The following is a 23,974-nucleotide window of genomic DNA, read 5'->3' as shown; positions in this document are numbered from 1 at the left end:
TTCTGTAGTCCCAGCCACTCCTTTCATGACTGTATGAAAACCCACGCACTACAAAACAGATTTGTTCCGAGAAGTTTATCTTAAGTCCATCATGAATGAAATCAAGCTAAACTACGTATTCATCTGCTCTGTTCAGCCTCCTGCTCTCAGTAATGCCGACCTTTTGAGGCTGTAGCAAAAGAACATGCATTTACTGTCAAGTTCGGAGATTCTTTCAACTTTAACTGACTGTAGTTGAAACTCAACATCAAAATGAAGGTGCTATCTGGAAGTTTATAGTCATTGATGTGCAAGTGATGAATGGAACTATTGCACATTCAGGATACTCTCTACAGCCTTGTAGAATATCATCCAAGGGCTTTGGCTCGTTACTAATGTCAGAAAAAGAGACTGCATTTTAGCTTGCCCCAAGCCAGCTAACCCAAACATCACAGCCAGGGAAACAAGCTTCCAAATGATTGGCACAAACGTCTCTCTAAACAGTTATTGCTAGTTCCAGATCAGCAATAACTGCATAGCTCTTCTCAAGTGAACTTATTCTTAGGTGTGCCAGACTCTTTGGAAAGAATGGGTTGTGTAGTGCTCAAATGAGATTACTGTTAGCCAACTGAAATTATACCAACCAGTTGTAAATTTTGCTTGTATTTATGAGTCTATGTCAGACTTACAATATCTAACAGTTTTCACAGTACCTGTCTGTTTCTGGAACTTGTTTTAGTCTGGCATGGCTATGGATCTAATGCTAAAGTCTGTCTGGCCGAAAACCTCCCCATCCTTCCTCCAGGATTACTCAGTCAAGGCTAATTAGGAGTCAAAGATTTTGAATCTGGGTATCTGAAGAGAGAATACTATCCCACTCTTCTAGGTGAAAAGTAGAAGCACAATGAAAGATAACAAAAAAAAGGCTGGGCAACTGTTGGCAATAGCAGTCAACTAGAATGGGTGACCAACCAGAAAAAGATGCTATTTACATCTTTCAGAAAGAAGTGGATCCAGTAACTGCAGATCAACAAGCCTCAGCTCACTGCCTGGAAGAATCATGAAGGACATCTTGTTGGGTGGTGCCTAGCCTGCAAATACATGGAGGACAAGAAAATAATGTAGGATGGTCATCACATATTTACCAACTGCAAATCATGTTTTTGAATAGTCTGATTGCTTTTTATGATGATGATGGTCAAGGGAATGGTGATGGATGTAGCTTGCCTTGACTTTAAGAAGTTTTAGTCCTTGTAACATTCTCACTGGTAGACAGAGGAAGCACGTGCTGCACAAAAAGACTATTAGATAGGTTGGGTTGATGGTCTCAAAGGGTAGTTAATGGCTTGATGTCTTTTTGGCAGGATATCATAGGTAAATACTGGGAGCAACGTTAGTCAATATCTTCACCAATAACCTGAATGATGAGACAGTGTACCCTCAGCAAATCTGCGGACGATACTAAAATGGAGAAAGTGGTTGACACATCAAATAGTGTAGCGTCCATCCAGAGAAACTCTAGGATTCTGGAAAATAAATCACATAAAATTCAACAAGGAGTGCTAAATTCTGCACCTAGGTGAATAACCCCATCTACCAGTAAAAACACAAACTAGCTAGCTGGCATGCCATGAAGGACCTGCAGAGGTCATAGTAGATACCAGGTGAATAGAAGAAAGTGGTGACCTTTAATCACCAGGAAGGCAAACTGGATTAGGCTATGCTAAGATGAGAGCAAGCAGATAAAGTGAAATTATGCTTTTTATGATGTTGGAGCTGCATACACCTGTAATTTGCATCCAGTTTGGGGCTCTGCAGTGCAAGAAGGACAAAAAAAGCTGGAGTCACTTTAGCAGAGGACTAGCAAGACTGTCATAGGCCAAGAGTATGTGACCTTTGAGAAGAGGCTGAGGAATCTGGGCTTGTTTAATCTGGTAAAGCAGCAGCTAAGTGGCAATCTAATAGCTGCCCACAGCAGCTTGAATGGGAATTGCACAGATGGCAGAACCAAATTCCTCCTGGTACTGGCAGATGGTACAATAAGAGGCAATAGGCCCAAGATGCAGCTTGGAAGATTCTGTTTGGACTTTAGGAAAAAGTTACTCGCCAGAAGGGTAGTGCGGCAGTGGACTAGCTTACCCAGAGGGGTAACCAGGGGAATTGTCCTTCTTGGAGTGTTCAATTTGGCCAGAAAAAGTGACAGTGGACCTAGTACAACCTTTGCAACATTTCCGTGTCCAACCAGCATTTCCAACCAAGCTTCTGCAAATAAGAAACTTGAAGGGAAACTGGAAGAAAGAAAGGTGATGTAGCCAAATTCATGGGCTCACCTTGTATTCTCTCTTCAGACTGACGTGCTTTTATGGTAGCATATATACAGGCAGTGAAAGTAAAAATAATGACAATGCACTGGAGAGGGCTATTTTGTCAATTGCAGCAGAAAACAAAAACTACTGAATAATCATAGGCTACTAAGTTTCCTTTATGTATCTTCTGTCAAGCTTAAGACTTAAGCGAGTCGGAAGCATTTTTCAGTCATCAAAAGATTAAGCTGAGGTTTTCCAGGAAAAATGTATGCTCAAGGCCTCAGTGTCGTGGGTTAGGTTAAACCGTCCCCCCCACACACAGCCGGTCACTCCCCCTCCCCCACCCCCAGGAATGAGGGAGAGAATTAAAGGATAAACGTGAAGCCCGTGGGTTGAGATAAGAGTGATTTAATACAGATGATTTAATACAATGTAGGTGCTCACCACCCCCTCGTATGCGTAGCCCGTCTCGTCCCGAAAACTGCAAATCCCGGACGAACGCGAGGCCCCGAAATAGAGAGGGGCAGAGAGGGAGAGAGAGTACTCTGAGAGTGGGAGTACTGGGAGAGAGAGAGGAAAGGAAAAAAAAAAGAAAAGCAATAGAGCGAAAAACACAGCAAGCGCAAAAGAGCAAAAGCAGCAAAAGCCAAAGCGCAAAAGCCCTTCTTCCCGTCTGACCCTCACTTTTATACTGGGCATGACGCTGCATGATATGGAATACTAATTGGCCAGTTTGGCCCTCAGTCTTAAGTTCCACACAAATCACAAGGGGAATCGTGTCCCTCTTGTCCCAGCTATGCTCCCCCCTTATCCTGCCGTGCTTCTGCACTCCGGCACACTGAAAAGTCCTTGGCAGCTTGTTATCAGCGTTCTTCTCAGTGAGCCTCTGAGTAAAACCAAAACATGGAGCTTTTCTAGCTGTTAAAAAAAAAAACTCTGTCCCAGCTAAAACTAGGACACTCAGGAAAGAAAGGGAGGATATCTTTGCTAATATTGCCTGGGAAGATACTCCCATCTTGCAGAAAAGGACATAAAGTGATGGATATCCTTTTTACAATGAGAGCCGTGGATGTTGCATGAATGTACTTGCAGGTTTTTCAGTGCGTGTTGGGCACAAAGCTCTCTGCTGCTGGCCAGAGGGAAAAAAGATTGAGAAAAATCTTCTTGAACTGGGCTCATTATTGTTGCATGTCAAAATAGCTCAAATTACATACTTCTTGGTCAATTAAGGTTAAAAAGAAACAGATTTAGTTAACATTGTTTATTAGGGCATTTAACAGACTCTGTTGCTGTTCTTGATTATATGATGATTTATAGGTCAATGGTACTGTAACAGAGGTTGTCAGTATTTTGGGGCAGAAATTGTAGGTGCTATCAGTAACATCTGTTACAGAGTGTCAGCAGTGTTACAGGCACAAATTTGGGATGAACCTGCCTGGCTGTCTAGAAGAGATGCTTAAAAAAATGGCTTTATTTTCTTTTTATTTTCTTTCCTCTTTCGTTATCCATGCTGCAGTCAAGCAAGTCCTGAAGACCAGCTCCAGCTTTCACATCATCTTTTAAGTCTCTCTTAACACCTTCTCAATAACCTTGGAGGAACATTGCTTGTTACATAACACGTGTTGCCACAGGGTACCAGTGTGATAATGAAATATTCCCTGTACGCATCCCAACAGGAAAGAAGAATTGCAGTTCTGCTTTTTACTGCTATGATTATTTTTTTTCCTGACAAAGGCAGAACCTTGATTTCCAATTTCTTTCTGGGCACCAAATTAAGTAACTGGGTACTCTGCTTGAGTAGATCATTAATTACTATGACCAGGCAGTTGTGCGTCTGCTATTCTTTTAGGAAAACTTCTCCAGACTTTAAATGAAGACAGAGAAGGCCCACAAAAAAACAATTACAATGGAGAATTTGTTTGCAGACTATCACTGGAAGAGACATAATGCTTCCCTTTATCATAACTTGTCATAGCAGTGACAGCCTGTAAACCTCCTGCCTGTGCATCATTCTTTAGTTGTCATTCCCTGTGCCAACTCTTGCTCTGGCAGGTGCCTGGCGTGTGTCAAACATATGATTCATGGGTTCATTTGATCAACACTGTGAAGAAAAGAATGATGTATTTTCTTTTAAATTACAAATTAGACATTTACTCCTCATATCTAATGATAGGGGCTTTGGCTTCTTTATATCCAAAGTGCGCCATTTATAGCTCACTGTGGAATTTAAATACTGCCTTCTCTTTCGTGCCCAACTCTGAAAGTGAAATTTATGTAGTATTGCAGCATATAAATGAAACCATCCTACCATCCTTACCTCACACTTGCTTGAACTATTTTCTTTGGTAATAAAAGGGTAGAATGTGTTGTACTCTGGACATTTAAAGGCCTTTTTATTACAGGTTGCTTTCTATTTTACACACCACATTATAATTTCTTTCAGAGAATTTCTTTAGAATTATAGTTTTGCTCTGACATTGTTTGACGTACGTTTACTTGATCACTTGAGTTTACTTGCTTCCAAATGTGTATGTGTAATAAATAGGTTTTGTGTGTGAGATGCTTCTTCTGGAAATAACATTGGAAAAAATATTTGGGAACTGTGAGAAAATGCAGTTGTACTGTAGGAAATAAAATACTTGGTTTTCTCTTCTGTGAAGGAAATTTATGGAGTTCTGTGAAAAAGGCCAGTTCATTTTGATATTTTGGGGAAAAGATAAGGTTAAAAAATCAAAATTTGTTAGTAGTCAAAAACACCTTGATCATTTGTTAATCATAATTGTTCTCATAAAAGTCTTGTCTAGTCTGTTTTAAGCAACATTTGAGCTGTGAGATTCCCACCTATTGTCATTGTTGGAGCATCTATGTCTTCATGACCTCTGGCTCAAATACAAGCTCTTTTATTAAATAGCTAGCCTCTAAAGCCAGCTGCTGACCTCAGGTCCTGCAGAATTGCCATTTTGCTTTAAAGAGCCTCACTTATGATAATATCAATATATTGAGTAGTGCAGGAGTGGCTTTAACGAGTGGTTCAACATGAAAGATATGTTTTTACTACTTATATAAATTGTGGAAAATACTACAGTTTTCTTTAAAGCTACTACTCTTCTACTGTCTCTGGCTGTTACTCTGTGTTTGTTTATGCTTTTAGAGATGGGTAGGATTTAAAACAGGTAGTGCCACGAGATATTGCAGAGAAAAATACAATATGAGAGCACTTCTATATTGATTTAAGTTTAAAAAATCATTACTTATGGATCCAAAAGGGATTTTTTTCCTTCACTTTAAGATATTTTCATTCTCACAACCATATTGCAGTTGGTCATTAAACTTAAATACTTTGTGATGTTTTTGTAGTTATTGTCGTTTTGGCTAAATCTCAAAACTAAAGATATGATAGGTATTGTTATTGGTATCTGTTTGAATATGTCAAGACTTAGGATATTACTAACAAGTAGCTGTTTTAACAAATCTGGACATCTTATATATCTCTACTAATCCATATACTTTAATTAGTATGTATGATTTTTTTATGTCACTTGTCTAATCAAGCTCTATAAAAATTAACTTATTACTTTTGTGTTCTTCCTGATTACTTCCAGATATGTCTAAATGAGAATGCATTTAGAATTCTGTATGAACAAAATGTGCAAATTTTTTTGTATACTACTTTTTTACATGTTGTTCTTTGAGCGACAAGGAGAAAATGATAAAATTATTCGATCATGGGACTAATTGAGTAGATGAAAACAATTTTGGGATATGTGATTCCAGCATCAAAAGATGTGCTGGATGTTTTAATGCAGTTCCTGACAAATTAGATGACATACTGTCTGAAATGTGTGAAGAGCTATCTAAGAGAGAGGGAGAAAGGCGGTATGAGAACTCTAGTTTGTTCCACAGAATTTCAGGTATTATTCTGAGGAAAAAAAAAAAAAAAAAGTTTAAAATTTGAGAGCCCTCTTTACCTGAGTTTGCAAGGAACCTGAAGCAATGAAAGAACAGTGCATACTACCATTGATTTCATGGAGTTCAATCTCCAATACAACTGATGACAATCAAATTCAGCTCTTCTGTTATTTAGCAATTGATATAAGAACAGAACAGAATGTATCATAATGTGATAGTTTACATCATCTCTCCCTGAAGTGTTTTCCTGAAGAGATAGGCACTCAGCTTTCAGAATTTACTCATTGCAAGATGTGAAAGGAATGAAATCAAGTCCTTTTTATGAGACTGAATTTCATGGAATTTATTGGGCCCAAGACAAGTGATAACAATCAGAACACATGAAAAGAGTGCCTTTGTATTAGTTTATTTAAAGATCAGTAGTGGCCGTATTCAAACTGCCTATTGCAAGGGCCTTACCTCAGCAGTCATGACTAGTGAAGGTCCAATTCAGATATGCCTTGAATTTCTATACAGGCAGCAGTGAGCCTACCAACACCATGAACAACTTAGGTTGTCCAAGTAAGGCTCCTACTTCTCTCCATCAAAGAGTTTAGGTGCTTCCTTGGTAGCTGCCTTCATGTACAAAGGAAGAAATTGTCTAGAACCAGCTCACAGGGAATAGTAAAGCAATCATATCTGATATATAGCCAAATTCAGAGCTACGTAGTAGGATTCTCTGATTAGCCAGAGTCTCATCAGTGAACCCATCTCTGAAGGTAGGAAGGTGGAGATGGAGGATTTGCGCTATAGCCAAGGTGTTAACTGCTTGATCGCAGACTTGGAGAGCTGTGTTCAGGCTGAGTGACCTGAACCTTCTTATTAGTTGTCTGTACAGTGTGCAGCAATGTGGTCTTGCTCTTGGTGAAGTGTTGATACGCGCTACTCAGTGCAAACAAACTTAGGACCTTAAGACTTGTGGGTAGGTGGAAGAGATCAGAGGGGAAAGGGTTAGATGACCTTAAAGAACTACAGGACATTTCCAGTGTCTGAGCACTAACAGAAGCTATGTAACCTAGCAGATTAGGTTTGATTTACTTTGGAAATATGTAATATCCTGTCACTTTGAAACTGTTTCATTTTTCATGGCTATAAAATGATACAATTTACAACATAGAAAAAAAAGTGCAGATGGGCAGCCCTGACAGACTTTCTTGTATTACCTGCAAGGTCTCTGCATCTTTGTTTTTAAGGTCTATCTCCCTTCTTCTGTATTCCTGCGCTATGGAAGTAGCCTCAATGGAGCTCATAAAAACAGGAAAACAATTCAATGAACGACATGCTTTAGACAGTTTTGCATGTGGGCTTAAAATGATCTAAAACTTGATTTAACCTCAGTTCAGTCACAATACTGAATTGTAGCTGGTATCTAAAAACGAGCCAGTGTGGCACGCAGCCCTTGTCCCATGGATATGGTTGATCATACAAAGATCACCATTCAAAGACATAGTACATCTCTTGTCATTGTGAGTGTTGGGGGATTGTGTTAGGTTTTATTGAGTACATAAGTAGCAATATGGGGTGAAAAAAGGGATAATTATTTTCTTATTTTTTCATAGAATCATTTAGGCTGGAAAACACCTTTAAGATCACCAAGTCCAACTGCAGATGAACTGTATTTCAGAATTTAAATGTGTATTCTGCAATCAACCACAGAGTAGAAGACAAAAACATTTGATGTTTATTTGAATGTCATTCTTCCTTTTTTTTTTTTTTGTCTCAGTCTTGGCCTTCCTCACTTGATCTAATACTTCTCCTGGGCAGTACTATGAACACAAATCACTCTCTTCACTCAGCAGGTCTCCAAAGCATTCCGTTTCTCCATTCCAAAACTCCCAACCTATTCTGTAATCCTTGCAGACTGATGTTCCCAGGTCTCAGGCCTCTCCCTCTTTGGTGTTAGCACATGTCAAGATTCGTTAGTACAGAGAAGCGTTCCATGCAGTACTCTCCCACTAAACACGAATAACTACGCACCAATGTTTCTACTCCTTCCTAATCTGCGGGTAGATTTGGAAAGTCTTGTGCGTTGGTCAGCGAGGAAGAAAAGGAGCGGAGACAAGAAGGAGCATGTGCAGGAATCTATTTCAGTGGAGCTTGATTTTATTTTAATACAAGATCCAGCATTCTCTGCACTGTGACTTGTTTCTTTGTCACCTTTAATCCATGTGTCAGCATTATACACTCCAGGTAGTTCTTTCAGGTAATCTGTAGCAAACTTCTTGCAATCTCTAACACTGCAAGGTCTGGATCAAAGCCTGTCCTGATCACATAAGTGCAAAGAATTGGAAGCTGATATAAGAACTGATCATAACCTGGCAAACCCGTTTCAGCAAGATTTAGCTTGCAGCCCCTAGCATCACTTATCACCAGTTTTAGTTATTGGAGACTAAGTTTTTCTCTCTCTCTTTCCCAACTAAATGAAATTATCAGATTTTTCCAAAGTAATGAGTCTAACAAGCTGAAGTGTTGTATCAAAGACAAAAGATCACTGTTTCAGTTATAGCTGTATTTAGGAAGAGGCAAAACTGCAGAGTGGTTGTTGTTGTTGGGTGTTTTTTAATGATTCTTTGAATACATTTTTAGTCAGAAGAAAAAAGTTCCCAGTGGTGCTTTGTGATACAAACAGAGCCAGGTTATACAGATAAGAGAATCTATCAACTGCTCTATATTTGCAGCTTAGTTTTATTAGTTGCATATATAGGAAGTCAGCTGTCTGCTTCACACTGGAGCCAAACAATATATTAAGATCTTCCTTCAGGTCTGTTTCCCTTTCCATTATAAAAACAATCTAATCATGCTAGTTTAACACTCACCTTTTAAAAATTGTTTTCCATGCATAGTTCTTCATAATTAGTTGATATAGGAAACCCACTTGGGAAGAACGCTGTTTATAAAATGGCATGCCAGAATGTTTATCTGTCCTTGGGCTGCAGGAACCAGAGGATAGATGAATATCCTGCAGTTGTTTTGGCCATGATTATATTGTGGATGGCAGGTTGCCAGTAGCAACTGCAGTAAAAGGTCCAAAGTGTCAGTGTCTTCCTCTGTGTGATAAAACAGAGAACATTTGCACTTTCCAAACCGTCTCGGAGAGGATTTGTGGCAGATTTTGGATGACTTGAAATGACAAGAGATGGAAGTAGATAAGCTACTTGCAGGTTGTGTGCCAACCTGTCCTTCTGTTGGCTCCTCCAGGCCTGGCACCACTGACGCTTTTTTTGCCCTTCTTTCTAGAACATTTAAAAGAGAAGCTGGAGGAATACATGGTCCGTTTTGCCAAAGTGAGGATTGTACGTACCAAGAAACGAGAAGGGCTCATTCGGACCAGACTGCTAGGAGCCTCGCTGGCTAGAGGAGAAGTCTTGACATTTCTGGATTCCCATTGCGAAGTCAACGTGAATTGGCTGCCTCCCTTGCTTAGTAAGTGTGTGAACGTTCATCAGCCATTTAAATTAGAGCATACAGCGTAGCTTAAGCAGTGAAATCCATGTCCCACAATAAGCAGGACATACACTGTACAGGAGTATTTGGAGCTGCACGGCAGCGTCTGAAGAGTCAGAGAGAACTCAGGGAAATGTGAGCAGCTCCGTTTTATGATTCTTGTGACTAAAAACCTGGTAAAATTTTTAAGTATCACTTTGACCTATTAGAGTTACAATTTATTTTACTATTACTACTACTAAATACACTGCTAGATCTAGTATTATGATATGCCCTTACTATACACCTGAAAACGTTTGTTATGCCAGTATTGCACTCCTTCCTAGTCTTCCACATTGCATTAAAACAGCTTTTGCTGTAAGTGTATCCAAGACTTCAGAGTTAAATCCAGTAACAACTGTATTCACAATAGGAAGCTCAGAAAGAATAATTTGCTATTGACTGCTTTGCTGGATTCCAGCTGAAGCCAGCAAAGCTCCATTAGTCAAAGGAATGGAAAGAATCAATTGCTGTAGTCTAGGATTTCACTTCAGGAAACAACGTCTCCTTTTCTACACGCTCGACTACATGCAAAGTGTATGCTCTTTGCAAAGTGAGTGCTTTTTTGTTGGCAAAACCAAAGAAAATAGTTCTGAGTTTAATAGTAAAGACATTTGTGTTAATTAAAAGAGTAAATACCTGACCAATTAATGGTTATTGTTTCTTGAATTTTGTTGCTAGGACAGGTTTGGCCACACAATAAGCCGATTATTAATAAAGTATTTGCAGTCTATCTAAGAGATGCTGTTACGCTAATCAACTATTGCTTGAGACAAAAAAAAATGCTAATAAGTAGCTTTACTTCAGATCAGTAACAGGAAAATGTACAAAATTCCAAATTTACATCCTTTCTAGCTTCCATATCAAATTACACATACAGTCTACCCCCTTATTACCACTTTGACCTTAATCACAACATCAACATTTTTATAACTAACCTCCATGTCTTCATGTAAAGCCCAAATGGCATAAAGGAGAAGAGGGAAGTACATGTTTCAACAGGCCTTCCACAAGCATCCCTGTCAAGTAGCTTTTAAACACTCTGGAATATTCTACAGCCACCTTTCCTCTACTTCCTGATTTTGCCCCACTGCGCAAAATGTGTTGCCGCTAATGACAAAATCTCAAAAAGATTCTCACTCTTGACCTCTGAAATCTTTTGCTAAGTTACTGTAGATGACACGCAATCCTTCTATTTTGCTAACTTAAACATTGGGAAAACTGCAAGTTATGATATTAATTCATTTTCTTGCTTTCTTGTCTGAAACGAATAGAATGGTTACAGAGGATTCATAATTGCAGTTAGGTTGCAGTTGAATATTGAAGTGATGATCTCAACCCTCAGCCTCAAGTCAGAAAACTGGAATGATGAGAGAAGCTTCATCAGAGACCAAGTCCCAGTTTCTCCCCAGTTCTCAAGTAGAATGAGATCTTTCTTGTTCTACATGTAGTAGAAATACCCTTAGCTAACCAGACAGAGAATCTGGAAATTAATCATGAGGAACACTGAAGCCCAGGATCAATAGGCTTCGTTTTGAAAGAAAAAGTAGAGCATTACATGAGAAAGGACAAATAGAGAATGAACACACAGCTAGTGTATTTAAGATGCCCTGTGTCCTGTTTTCCAAAGGGGATGAGAGAACCTTCTCATAACCATTAGGTGGCAAATACTTACTATACTGAAATCAAATGACACCTGGCTACTTATAACAGTAGAGCAAATACGTTTTTGCAAGAATTTATATAAAGATCAGTCTTGTGATTCACTCAGCACTGCATGTGACTGAATGTCATTCAAGGAAACAAAACCAGAAGCTGTATTGGGTATTTATTGCACTGAAGCTGTCCTATTTTAGCTCTGATTGTATCTGCCATATGTAGGGAAAAGTCCTCAACAAAAGCCCAGTTCCACCCTGCTCTGGAGTAAAGGCTGCCAGTCTTTGCTGAGAGGGGCAGTCGTCTCCACTGTGCCAAACCATTATTTTTTTTAAATAAGACCTTGCAAGTTAGAGGACGGCGAGTAGGAAAAGAGTGATCGATTAAAGATGGTTCTCAAAGTTATTTAGGCATCTAACACATTTTCAGAAGTGACTATTGCTTTTTAGACCAAAGGAAGACTGAGTTATTTCAGTACTTGTTAGGTATCTAAATTCCTTTGTGGAGCTCTGCCATAGTTGTTTTCAGTTACAGTTCTTTCTTTTGTTTTCCTAAGAAACAGATGCAAAATGTTTTTTCTTTATTTTCTTTAAGCTTTATTTAGTTTATTTCTTTAGCTTAAATGGGTTTCTAAACTAAGATAAGCCACCTTGAGATCTCAGAGAGTAGTTTTGCCTCATGTTCTCTGAACAGGCAGCTGTAGTCATGTAAAAATGTTGGCAAACACAGCTGTTTGTTATCACTCCTCAGTAGTATAAAGTCAGCAGAAGGAAAGATGTGACTTGGGCTCCAGCTGTTCTAGTTGAGAGCTTAGTGTAGTGTGAAGTTGCAGTTGTTGCAGGTTTAAGGTAAGAAACTGAGCAGCAACCCTGTCGTTTGAAAGATGTAGGCACATCTTTCCTTCTGTTAATGTTACTGCGGAAGCAGTAAGAGAGGGGGGATGGACAATAGATCAGTAGTGCTATAGGCTATCAGAGCTAGGTTTGTCAAAATAGGGTTTTTTCCTGACCAAGACTTAAAATTACATCATGATTAGATCATGCTTAGCAAGTTGTCAAGACACCTGCTCGCTATAGCTGTCCATCTCCACAACATTTATGTGATGTGTTACTTGCCAGGGGGGAAGACTGAGAACACAAGTACTCTATGACAACGCGGATAACAAGAGATGACTTGCTGAGCCAGTCAAATGTTGTCACCATCCGTAATCACATATGTTAGTAGGAAAATAACAGTATTTGCAATGTGGCATTTTTACTTTAACCAGGCCAATTTGAAACAAGCACTTGCAATTAAAGGGGTGCATCTTTCTTATAAATATAAAACCTACATTTTGAGAGAGTGGCTTATCCAGTATTGGAAACTTCTGTTTATTGCCACAGATGCACACTCTGCTTGATACTAAAAGTGCTGAATTCAAATATGTATGTATATATTGCTTTAAATTACTAGGGAGAAAGCTGTAAGCAATGTTCTGTCTTGTTCCCAGGCTTTCTTTCAAATCTGCAAGATTTTTACACATGCAATGATGCTTATCTGTCTGTTCTTCCCTTTATCTGCAGCATGTATGCATTGAAATAATGCATGGATGTTTTTAGACCAGTAGGAATTTGTGCAGGGATGATGAGTAAAGGCAATGGAAAAGAAACTGTACAGCATTTCAGCTGTGGCTTTCAGTGTCTTGCGTTAGGAGGAGGTGGGACAAAGGGCAGCAGCTGGCAAAAGCAGCAATGTGTTCACGTGTCTAAAGCTCTGATATTAGCACTCTCGTGAAATGTAAACTAGCCCTACAGCCCTTTTTTCTATTTCCTAAATTCATATTGGGGCTACATTTAAGCCTAAAAAGTATGTATGCAAAATTCATTATTTTAGGCATACTGAAAGAAACATTGAGGCTACAAGTTTGATTACTCTGCCTTTTGGTGTGCACAACTACAAACACTCTGGTTTCTTCGAAAGTCAAAGTCTTCCTGTAGTGGTTAATCATCTCTAAAACATTTTGAGGTCTGAGAAGTATGTTCTGCAGATACGCACAAGAACAGGCAGGTAAGCATCATCTTACTTGCAAAATTCCTGCCGAGTTGTACAAATGAAGACTGGGATTGAGTTTGAGCATCGCTCAAATAATTTCTCCCTGGCTCTCTCTGCATGTGACTTGGAGACTTCCAATCCTTCAGTCTATTTCAAGGCAACGGCTTTTAAAGATCTAGAGAAGGATGCTAATGTATTATGAGTCTACCTTTGACCTGCTCCTGCCAAATCAATCCCATTTAGTTTCTCTCTTCCAATCAATTTAGAAGGGGGGATCAAAGACAGATTATTATAAACCCTGTAACTATTAGCAGGACCATCACAGGAAAGAGATTATGTAAAAATGACTTCACATAATGATTACAGATAACACTACAAAGTACAACAATGAATGCAATTATATTTGGCAATAGCAACAGTAGTGCAGCCATTATGTCTGAGATTAATTTCCTAGCATTTTGTGAGAGCCTGTTTTTTAAATTTGTTTCACTTTTAAAGGATAAGGATGTAAAAAAATGTAAAAAACTGCCGAACTTCCAGGCACAGTAATTTCTTACTAGCAGTCAGCATTGTTCCCCCATTTGGACAGTCTCTAAACAACAACTGAGAATAAATATAGAAACTACAGATGTTTCACTAACATAATCTTTTCTCTTAATTTCAGTCCTTTGGCAGCAAGGAAGCAGAATCTGTGTTATTAATCCTTACAGCAGTGTTACCTGCCTTCCTATCTAAGTGTTCATTCCACATCCAGCCCTCTGATTTTTTTAGGATATTATCAAGCATTAGTGAAATCTAATCCTTAAAAACAAAGAACAAGTTTTCCACATAGGCCCTACGATGTATTACATTTTATAAAGAATCTAAGCCACCATTTGGTGAAAAAGCTTTATTATTCTTGGAGTTTTGAGATTTTGGTTTTTTTTTCAACAGTTCGTAGTTTTTCTACTGTCCTTTCATGCCAACACAGCTACAAATTTTCCCTGTACTTTCTTGTTTTAAACCATTATTCTTCTGCTTAATTCCTGCAGCTGGAGTATCTTCTTTACTTTTGTTTCTTTTCTGAGGAGCTCTATGGGATTAAGCGATAGTATTCACCAAGCAGACTCAGTCCCACCCTGCTCTTATACTAGAGACAGGAATTTCATTTAGCTTTACAGTTCTTATTTTTTTAAAAAAAAAAGCAAAAAGAAACTCCTTTCTTTAGAAAACAGGTGAGTAAGAATAATACTCTAGGACCTTCTTTATATTTCAAAGACTGGTACAAAAAAAGGACACAAGCCCTGTTCTGTTCTGTTCCTCGTGTTGGAGTTTGCCTTTAATTTGTAGCATTTGATCTCAAAGCTGGTGCACACTAGAGCCACAGGAACAGCGACTGAATGGTTGCAAGGGCTGAGATTCACATTTGGGAACACAAATCTTTCTCGCAGGAGCTTGCTATACACACTCCCCACAGCTGAAGGAGTATTTTTACATTTTGCTTGCTGGCTTGTTCTGTAGTTGACAGATTGGGGACGGCTCAGAGTAGCAAAGTGACAGAGATATAGATGACTGGACTCCTGTGGGTCTCACAGGGATATGCTTCCCTTTAAAGAACTGTAAATGCTTCTAATCATTGCCCAACTGCATTAAGTCCACTTTAGATAAAGGTTTGATACAGATTTGAAAAATGAAATTATTTGGGGGCCATAGGGAACAAAGCAAGCAATCTTCAAACACCAGAAAACCTGTGGGATTCACTTTGCAGTAATATGATAGATGACTTGACTAGACGTGCCGTTTCCTATTTTCTACTTTCATTTTTCAGACCAGATTGCACTAAACCACAAAACCATCGTGTGTCCTATGATCGATGTCATTGACCACAATCACTTTGGCTACGAGGCACAGGCGGGGGATGCCATGCGAGGAGCTTTTGACTGGGAAATGTACTACAAAAGAATTCCGATTCCTCCAGAGCTCCAGAGAGCTGATCCCAGCGACCCCTTTGAGTAAGTAGCGATAAAGAGGAGAGTGCAAACATGAAGCAGAATGAGCAAATAAGGTAACTGTAGCAGAAGAATCCCAAGCCCGGAGATTTCCATGTAGGCCACTTCATGCTAATGAAAAGTAGCAGAAGCAAACAGTTTCTATACAGGTTTAGAAAACCTCAAAACTAGGAAAAAGATCAGGGCAACAAGTTGCAGAATTCACAAGCTGTGCCTGGAAACACAAACCTTCCTCATCTTTAATGGCCCAGTGGTTGTGCATAAAAGAAACAGGCATATACTTGTAGTTAAGGGAAAGTATTGGCATCGGACAAGGAGTGAATGTGACTACAGTTATTCTGTTTATTCCACACAGCACTTCCTGAACAGACTTTAGTTTAATGTTTTCTTTGCTGGAGATTGATGCAACACATGCATCAATATCTGAGTTCACATTCTTCCAGCAGATGCTTTGTTTATGACTGCTGATATTGCTACTGTATATGTATTGCTGTATCTTAAACACAGGGCTGTGAAACCTGAACAGTGTCAAGTTGATTTGTAAATAATTTTTGATAAACCAGCCTCTGATCCTAGCTTTATGTAGGTCAGCTCATTCACAGGAATGACCATCTAGTCTTCATAAAGGTAGATCCTTTTTTCATGTCTTTTAATTGTTCTTATGTAAGGATCAGCTGGGATTAATCCTCAGCAGCAGAGAGAGGACAGGCAGACAGACATGGTGGCAAAGTCTCCAGGTCTCTTGCACAGCATACGTCCCTGCAGGGCTGACAGCGAGACTGGCTTTGATGCTGTCGGTAGCCCTGGCTGAAAAGCCATGCTGCAGATTTTGGCAGTTTAAAAACTCAGCATTTTCCCATCCCTGAAACAAAAGCTGGAAACAATAGCAACAGAAAAGCTGTGTCTCTGGCCCAGACTCTGCACTATTTTGAAATAATGGATCTGATTCATGCAGAAATTGACCCTTATGTACAGGGAATGACCCGCTCTGTACAGGGACAAGTAGGTAATTGCAGCATTCGGTGGGCTTATTTTCATTATTCTGCTTGTTCCTTTATACTTATCTCCATCTAGGCCCATCAGTCTTCATCTTGCATTGGTGTAAGTGCTGGTGAAGTACTTTCCATCAGCTGCCAATGTGACCACTCCACAACATAGATGCAGCTAGTGCAATCACCTAACAATCCAGAGTTGCTAGAGCCTCCACTGCTCTTCCACAAGTCTTTCTGGCCCTCTGAGCAGTTGTACTTTGTTGCCACTTACTGAAAGTCAGCTAGCACATTGTGTAATTTGGTATATGAGTAAAACTTAGTATATTGCCAGTGTAGCTACGGGTTGTTTATCAGCTGTTGTACATACTTGAGGCCTGAAGAGGAGGTACATGTAGGAAACTTTCTAGAACAGACAAGACTTTGTGCGGTACAGAACAGATGTGGCAGTTTTGCATGAACTGTTGTTACGATCAGCATGGCAGCAGTTGATACCCACCTTGCCCTGCCTGAATTAGTAAGGCACACAGATAAATGGCTTGACAACGAACAACATCTAGGACAATGTGACCTATAAATCTCTTGTCATTTGAGTTGTTGTCTCCCCAGAAGGGTGGAAGGGCTTCCCAGTTCTTACACAAATCGGTGGAGTCTTCCTTTGTTTCCCCATCACAGGATCTGCATCAGAGCCATGCAGGTGGAAAAGCAGCGCTGTGCATGAGACCCCATGTCCGCCCCCATACATGGCAGTAGGATTGAAGGCTGGCTGAGCTAGGACAGTATCTTTGCTCAAAAGCACTCTCTGCCTAGAACGGAAAGGGTATAGAAGTATTTTATGTAATCAGTATGAATTTGCTTGGGTAAGGAATTATTTCCTAATTCAAAGTCAGTACTTTTCTCCTAGGACCTTCTCTGTTGACACTTCGAGCTTTTAATACCTTGTGTATAAGTACAGTAAAATAATAATAGTAAGTATGGTAAAAGTTACAAACCATTTTAGATACCAGTAATTAACAGACCAAGACAGCTTCTATAGAATTCAAGAGACAGAACAGTTTTCCTTTAGGTGCATATACACTAAAACTAGAAATGGCATCAGCCAGTACCATAATTATCATGTTACTATTTTGTAAGCAGTAGGGATTTTTTTTTATTATTTAGGTTAAATATTTTGCAATTGGTATCCTAATAGTTTTACTTCCTGCCAACAGCATCAGGTCTGAGCTGATCCTTAATGATCTAGAAAATTGCCAGCATTTTTAGTAAAACACGAGCAAATAATGGGTATGTGATCCAAAAATTGCGCTGATGAGTTTTTTCCTCTCACTTAAAATGCCAGCTCAGTATGTGTGTTAAGCAGAAAAGGTCACATCAGCCTAAGAAATAATGTACATAAAGCCAGATCAAACTACAGAAAACCTAAGAGTGGTCATTATATTATCTGAATGATACATTCACTTTTCCATCTGCACGTGATCAAAATACTGCTGCCGCAGATATCGGCAGAGTGTTTTCTGTTGATGCAGCTAGCTGAAGTGTTGTCAAGTAGGCTTTTGGTGTGACAGTAGCACAGAGCTTACTGAACTCCAGTGCCAGCTGAGCTAGCGTTTCTGGAATTAATTCTGCCCCCCTCCCTTTGTTTTTTTGCCTTTTGCTTTGTTTAAACTGTACTCTGCAGTGGTCAGTGTTTCACAGGCGCTCTCCTGTTGGACCCTGTCTATCTGGACTCAGTCTTTCAGTTGAAAATCCCTCTTGTGAAGAATCTGGACATTCTCATTCATTTGCCGTGTGAGCGTGGGCATGGTTTATTGTCCATACACCTGCAGTGCCACTCAGGCAGCATCTCCACCCTTTGCTATGGCAGAGCTTGGAGCTTCCTTCCATACCCCAGCTTCTCCTAATGTACAAACCCATTCTCAGACCCTCTGCAGTTGTTCACCACGAATAACTTTACACCAAGATTTCACTTGAAGTTTATGACTTTAGGGCTGAGTGTCTAACACTCAGAAGCTTCCAGCCAGCCCAGTGTCAAATTCAGGTACAGATGATGTACTAGCACCAACCTGGGAGTCATAAGACAAATTTATAACTGCATTTGGATCAGGCTGCATTCATCTACAAAATTTATCATTTTGGTTTACGTGTAGTTTGTCACTGGCCACGCTAAGTTTCACATAGGTTTCACTGAACAAAACTATAGCCATATAAATTGTATTTTCAATCAAAGTTCCTATGTGAATTATTGGATATTGCTCTGTGCTCATTGCAGTGTTTTGGAAAGTTTAACAACTATTCCATAAATGGATTTCATGTAGCCTTTAAGATTAGCTATTTTTCTGAAAGAACTGTGTTGCTGTTTTTAAGGATACATTGAAGCCTTAGAGGCATGGAAATTTGACTTCACCCCTAATAATGCCTTCCCATCATAGAATCATAGAATCGTTAGGGCTGGAAGGGACCTTCAAAGGTCATCTAGTCCAACCCCCCTGCAAGGAACAGGGACCATCCAGAGACTAAATCTGTGAACTCCTTGTTGATTTCCCTTTTTCATGTGCCACAGAAAGAACCAAAGTTTTATATCCCATCCAACTGATCTGTCACACTTGCAGCTCATCATAGTTTGCTATAGTGATTTTTCTCTTGCGATTCGTGTACGACTACCCCAACATACTCTGAAGGGGGTTTCATGCTATTTTCCTCTGATGCATTCAAGGTTGTGTAAACGTCACAGAGCAAATTGGTGTTCTGATGTGTTATGGGAAATTGTCAGACAATTGTGAAATCGTGTCATGATGATGCTCACTGTCTTGATCCCAGAGTCAATGATCATTCAACACAGTTTGAGATGACTTGAGAAATTTTTTTGTGTTCTATAAGCAGAGAGGACCATAGATGTTTGTCTCCTTTGTGACAAGGATCATCTTGGCTTATTATCTCTTGCTGGTGTGTTTCTCCGTCATGGCAGAGGTTTGGGAGCATGCCCTTATGGGATATACCTATTTGTGACACAAAAGCATGCTCTTGTGTGGCTTTTTCTTTCTGTGGTGTGAGTGCTCTAGTCTCTGGGGGAGTTTGTGTAACCCAAGCGATTGCCACTTAAACTAATAGGGTAACCTTGTTACTGTAATGGACTGTGATATACAGCATGTCAGTTTATATGATTTAATAGCCTGTCTGGGCTAAAAGCTCCGTGGAAGTTTAAAGCAGAGGTTTGATAAGCTTAAGCCTGCTGGGGATGACTGCTCTTTATTTCCTGGCAGCACTTACATTACATCAATTCATGTTATCACATGCCCAATCTGGAAACAGGCATCAGTGTCCATTCATGCCAGCAGCAACATATTTTTAGCCAGACAAGACAACATCAACAATTCAACTCAAAAAAGTATTTGAAAAAAACTCAAATTAATCGAGAGGATTCATATAGCACAGAACAATTAAGGTAGGAAAGGGCTGCACAGCTCCTCAGAGCAGTTTTATGGGGGTGTAACTTTATGATACAGGAGGGAGGGAAAAGTGCATGTGAAACTTAACAGCATTACTATTGAATTGTAACTCAAGATTGAAATCCTAATCCATCAGAGAAGTGTTGTGCTATTTATGAGATGCCAAGACTTCTAGCACCTATCTGGGAAAGTTACTAGTTTTTTGGTATATGACCACTCCTTACTCTTCAGGAGTTCCTTTGTATAACAGACTGTTTGCCTTCTGATATAGACCTGTCATCTCCAGACCTCCCTGAAGGGGAGACAAAGCTGAAGAATCATGTAATTCTAGCAAAAGACCAGAACAATAGTTTGGCAAATACTGTGCTAGCCAAAGAAGTAGAAACAACTTTGTAACCTCTGATGAGGCATTTTAGTTCCTGTACTCAGTTTTCTATTTATAAAATAGGAATAGAATCACTCCACCATTGCAAGGCTACTTTGAGTATGAGTCTGGCAAAGGTTATAGGATTGAGGTCTCGCAGTAATAGAAGCCACTTATGGTTTATGGATGTACCTTTTTTGTAAAATTTTGGACATACTCAAGGAATGAAATTAGGCGATCAGTACGTTTTTCTCTTCCCTTGTATCACAGACTCTCAACCTTGGATGTAAAGTATGGCCTTAATGTAGCCAGTTGTGTGTTAGATTGGGAGATTACCTGGCACTTTCTGTTGATTTGTATATCTTAAATTGTATTATTATTATGCAAGCTGTTGTCAGCATGCACTTTTATTTGAATGTGACGTACTCTCAGAAATACTCTCTTTTTCTGCAGCTCCTTGCTTTCAGTATTTATATATACTTTTTACAACATGTTGGTGCAAAGAAAGTCTTTGCTAAGACTGCATTTCAAACATGACAAGTACTTTTACAATTTTATGATCATTTTCTGAAGTTTAGAAAGTGCTTTGGACAATGATTTCTGTTCTATAGCTCCCAGTGCTTTATAGTCTGTGTCTTTTATGGCTGATTTCTGCCTATAAACATATTCATAAAACCTCTCACAACCAGAAACAATCATCTATTTTTTTAAAGCCTAAGTATAATCTACTGTTCTGAACAGTGGTACAGGAATGTTTGATGCAAAGGCATTATTCTACAGAGAAGCAGTCTCTAACCAGTGTGAGTTTGTCTAGTTTAAGTTCTTGATTTATTGTTTTGACAAGCTGTGGTCTGTAGAAGACTGTTAGTGGAGATAACAATAGCGAAGATATCAATAGCTTTTACAAACTACCATCCACCCATGGCCCCATGAAAATCTCAGCATTTTTTCAGTGAAAAATGCTGACACTAACACACCATTTATGAGTGAAGATATGCATATTCGATCATTTTCTCCCACCTTTGATGGGATTTCAGTGTTGAGGTCTCTACGACCGGTGTGTTTTCTCTGAAGGCCGGTCCAGAAGACATAACTCTACAGAAAGTATAACCTGTCAGAATAAAAAAAAATAAATAAAACCATCAAGGACAAAAAGCTGCTGCTGGTACAATTTTTATAATCTCACAAGAATCACTCAAGCAATTAGTCGAGTCCTACATAGTAGTTGAATTGAGTAGATTCAGGTTTGATATACAACTTTTCACTTGAATGTTGCTAGTGGCTCGTGTCTCGCAAAGCAGAGGGAACAAATATTGTTCAAAATGAGTTGATGTTGCAGTGCCGAAGTAGCTCTGCTTTTTCTTCTTTTGTTGAAACTCGCATTTCCAATTTTCTTTCACACTTGGAGATGCATGGTTAGCATAAAAACATAAACATCTTGAATATAATGTTTCCAGAACTGTTAGTCTGCTACTTCACACAAGTACTAACTTTAGTGCTTAACAGTCTATATGCCCATATGCTGGGGCAGATTCATAGAGTGGGTTACCAAAACTACCAGTACTTGGGAAACTAAGTACTTTCTTGACATGAATTTTATATTTCTCTACATAAAAAAGACTGGGATGGTGGCCAAGAAGATAGAGATATGTTGCTTAGTGCATACAGGTGAGCTATTAAACGCTATCAAAATGCTATTGATATGAATGACTTGGCTTTCAAAATTATAAAATCATGTGTGAACAATTTTCCATGAAGATAAAGAAATCACTCTTTTAAAATAATTATGTCTATTTTTAATTGTGTATTTTCCAAGCCATTTTCTGTAGAACTTCATGTAGAATTTGGTGACATCTATTGGTACTAAGAAACAGAAAATCAACACCCTACTCTTACAGTTTTTAGTGTTTACCAGCATAAAGTTGGGAATAACCTCTGCCTCTGCTTCCATTTCTGCTTGCTCGTTGTTGCTTTCAACAGAAGAGAGAATAAAGGCTGAAACCAATTACTGATTTTATCAGACCCCTCAGTGTGCCAAACAGCTTCCAAATCTGTACATTGATGCAAGTTCCATACACATTCATTGGCTCAAGTGTACTAACACTCTTTAGCGTCTGTCCAGTATGTGCAATTGGAGTTGGGAACGTGTGTGTGCATCTGTCATTTCCCTCTTACTGTATGGGGTCTGCCAGATACTCCACAGTATCATGATGCTTTTCTTCCTTTCCCCTGCAGTGCCTGTCGTTCTATTTTCAGAACCAGCGATCAGTTAAGGGTAGTGTAGAAGCATCTTCTACCTACCAATACATAACTTCTGATTTTTTTGTCTAGATGGAATTATTCTGGCTGTCCAGCTGTGTCTTGGCATAGGACCTCCTTAGCCCTGAGGTGAAGAGATTTTTCTGGTTTCCGCTCTGAAGAAATTAAGCTGCCAATGCAGTATGTGCTGGAAGCATGAAAAAAAGGGGCTAGGAAGAAACTTATATTCATAATATCTAGCCACAAACTTTCTTGCCACAGCTTTAACACTATGATATTTTGTCGTTGACATTGTGCACTGGAAGGAGACCTTTTAAGTACTTGAGGACTCATGTCAGATCAGTTCATCGTTCTCTTTCAAGTAAATTATCTTATTTTTTTCAGTCTCTCTTAATAAGTCATGTTTTCTAGATCTCTGATTATTATCTTTGCTTTCCTCTGGACTTTTTCTATACTGAGAGAAGATACTGGACCACCCAAAGCCTTATCGTTGTGTAGTAGAATAAGTAGCTTTGCTAGTTTCAGAGGCTATGTTCCTGTTTGTGTTTCCTTGCCGTTGTTGATTCCTGCCCCTTGTGCTCTGGTGTAACCTCAATATAGTTTTCTGCAGAACTGTTGTCTAGCCAAGTGTTCATCATCCTCCTCTTGTAATTCAGGTTTTGCATTTTTGAAGGCAAGGCATTTATCTTTATGTCTATGTAAAGTGCCATGTCCAAAGAGATGATGTATCTTCATTATCCGTAGTTCAGTATGATATTTTATACTTGAACATTTTGAATTTTATCTTTTTTTCCTTTATTTACTTCACTTCTCCAGTTTTCTGAGATTTTGAATTCTGATTAACTCTCCTGTTAATTTACAGCCCATTGCAATATTATTTGGGCCCTACTTGAGGTTTGTGCACATGGCAAACTCTAAACCTGATTGTAAGAATGTCTGTTTGGCCAGTGCCAGAAATCAAGATATGCAATGTCTCTGACTTTCCAGCACTACATCTAGTGGTTCCTCCATTTTCTCAGCCAAAAATGCAGCATATACCACTTCTGTGGCCCTGGAAAATTTGTCAGATTTGGAAGCCTTGCTTCCTGCGGAGTGAGCTTTTATAAAATGGTGCACAAGACTTCCTCCTCATGCTCTAGATGGCATCAGATTTACAACACATTGGCAGCTGGCTCTTCAGGTCCCTTTCCCGACCTGAGACCAAGGTCTAGGACCTCATGAGCACATATTCCAAACTGATATGGTTATACATAAAGCCCTATTTAAAAGCTCCATGGAGTAGAGTTGCTGAATTTCACCATGCAGGTTTTTAATGCAACACTGAACTGAATCAAATGCGGGACAATGTTTGCAGATACTTTCTCAGTATAATTTCGATTCTGATGTTGGTTTATAGGTGATTGCTTTTATTAATGGCTATCAGCAGTTTTTGCATCTCTCTGACAGTCATTATGTCTCATCCACATTTCTGTACTTGTTAACCTGGGCAGTTATCTGTGAAATCACAGCTTTTATCTGAGACTCG

At 39.2% G+C, this 23,974-nt stretch overlaps 1 protein-coding gene across 1 annotated transcript in view; it reads left to right on the top strand.

Annotated features, from left to right (window-relative positions):
* Nucleotides 1-23,974, top strand: part of GALNTL6 (polypeptide N-acetylgalactosaminyltransferase like 6) — a 510,232-nt gene that overhangs the window by 408,683 nt on the left and 77,575 nt on the right. The window contains exons 5-6 of the mRNA XM_086611935.1: nt 9,471-9,656; nt 15,211-15,394. Coding sequence (XP_086468061.1) covers nt 9,471-9,656; nt 15,211-15,394 — 370 coding nt within the window. The remainder of the gene's footprint in view (nt 1-9,470; nt 9,657-15,210; nt 15,395-23,974) is intronic.

The sequence above is a fragment of the Tauraco erythrolophus genome, chromosome 5, assembly GCF_009769465.1.
Source record: "Tauraco erythrolophus isolate bTauEry1 chromosome 5, bTauEry1.pri, whole genome shotgun sequence".
Classification (NCBI taxonomy): domain Eukaryota; kingdom Metazoa; phylum Chordata; class Aves; order Musophagiformes; family Musophagidae; genus Tauraco; species Tauraco erythrolophus.
This window is presented reverse-complemented; position numbering and strand designations above follow the sequence as displayed.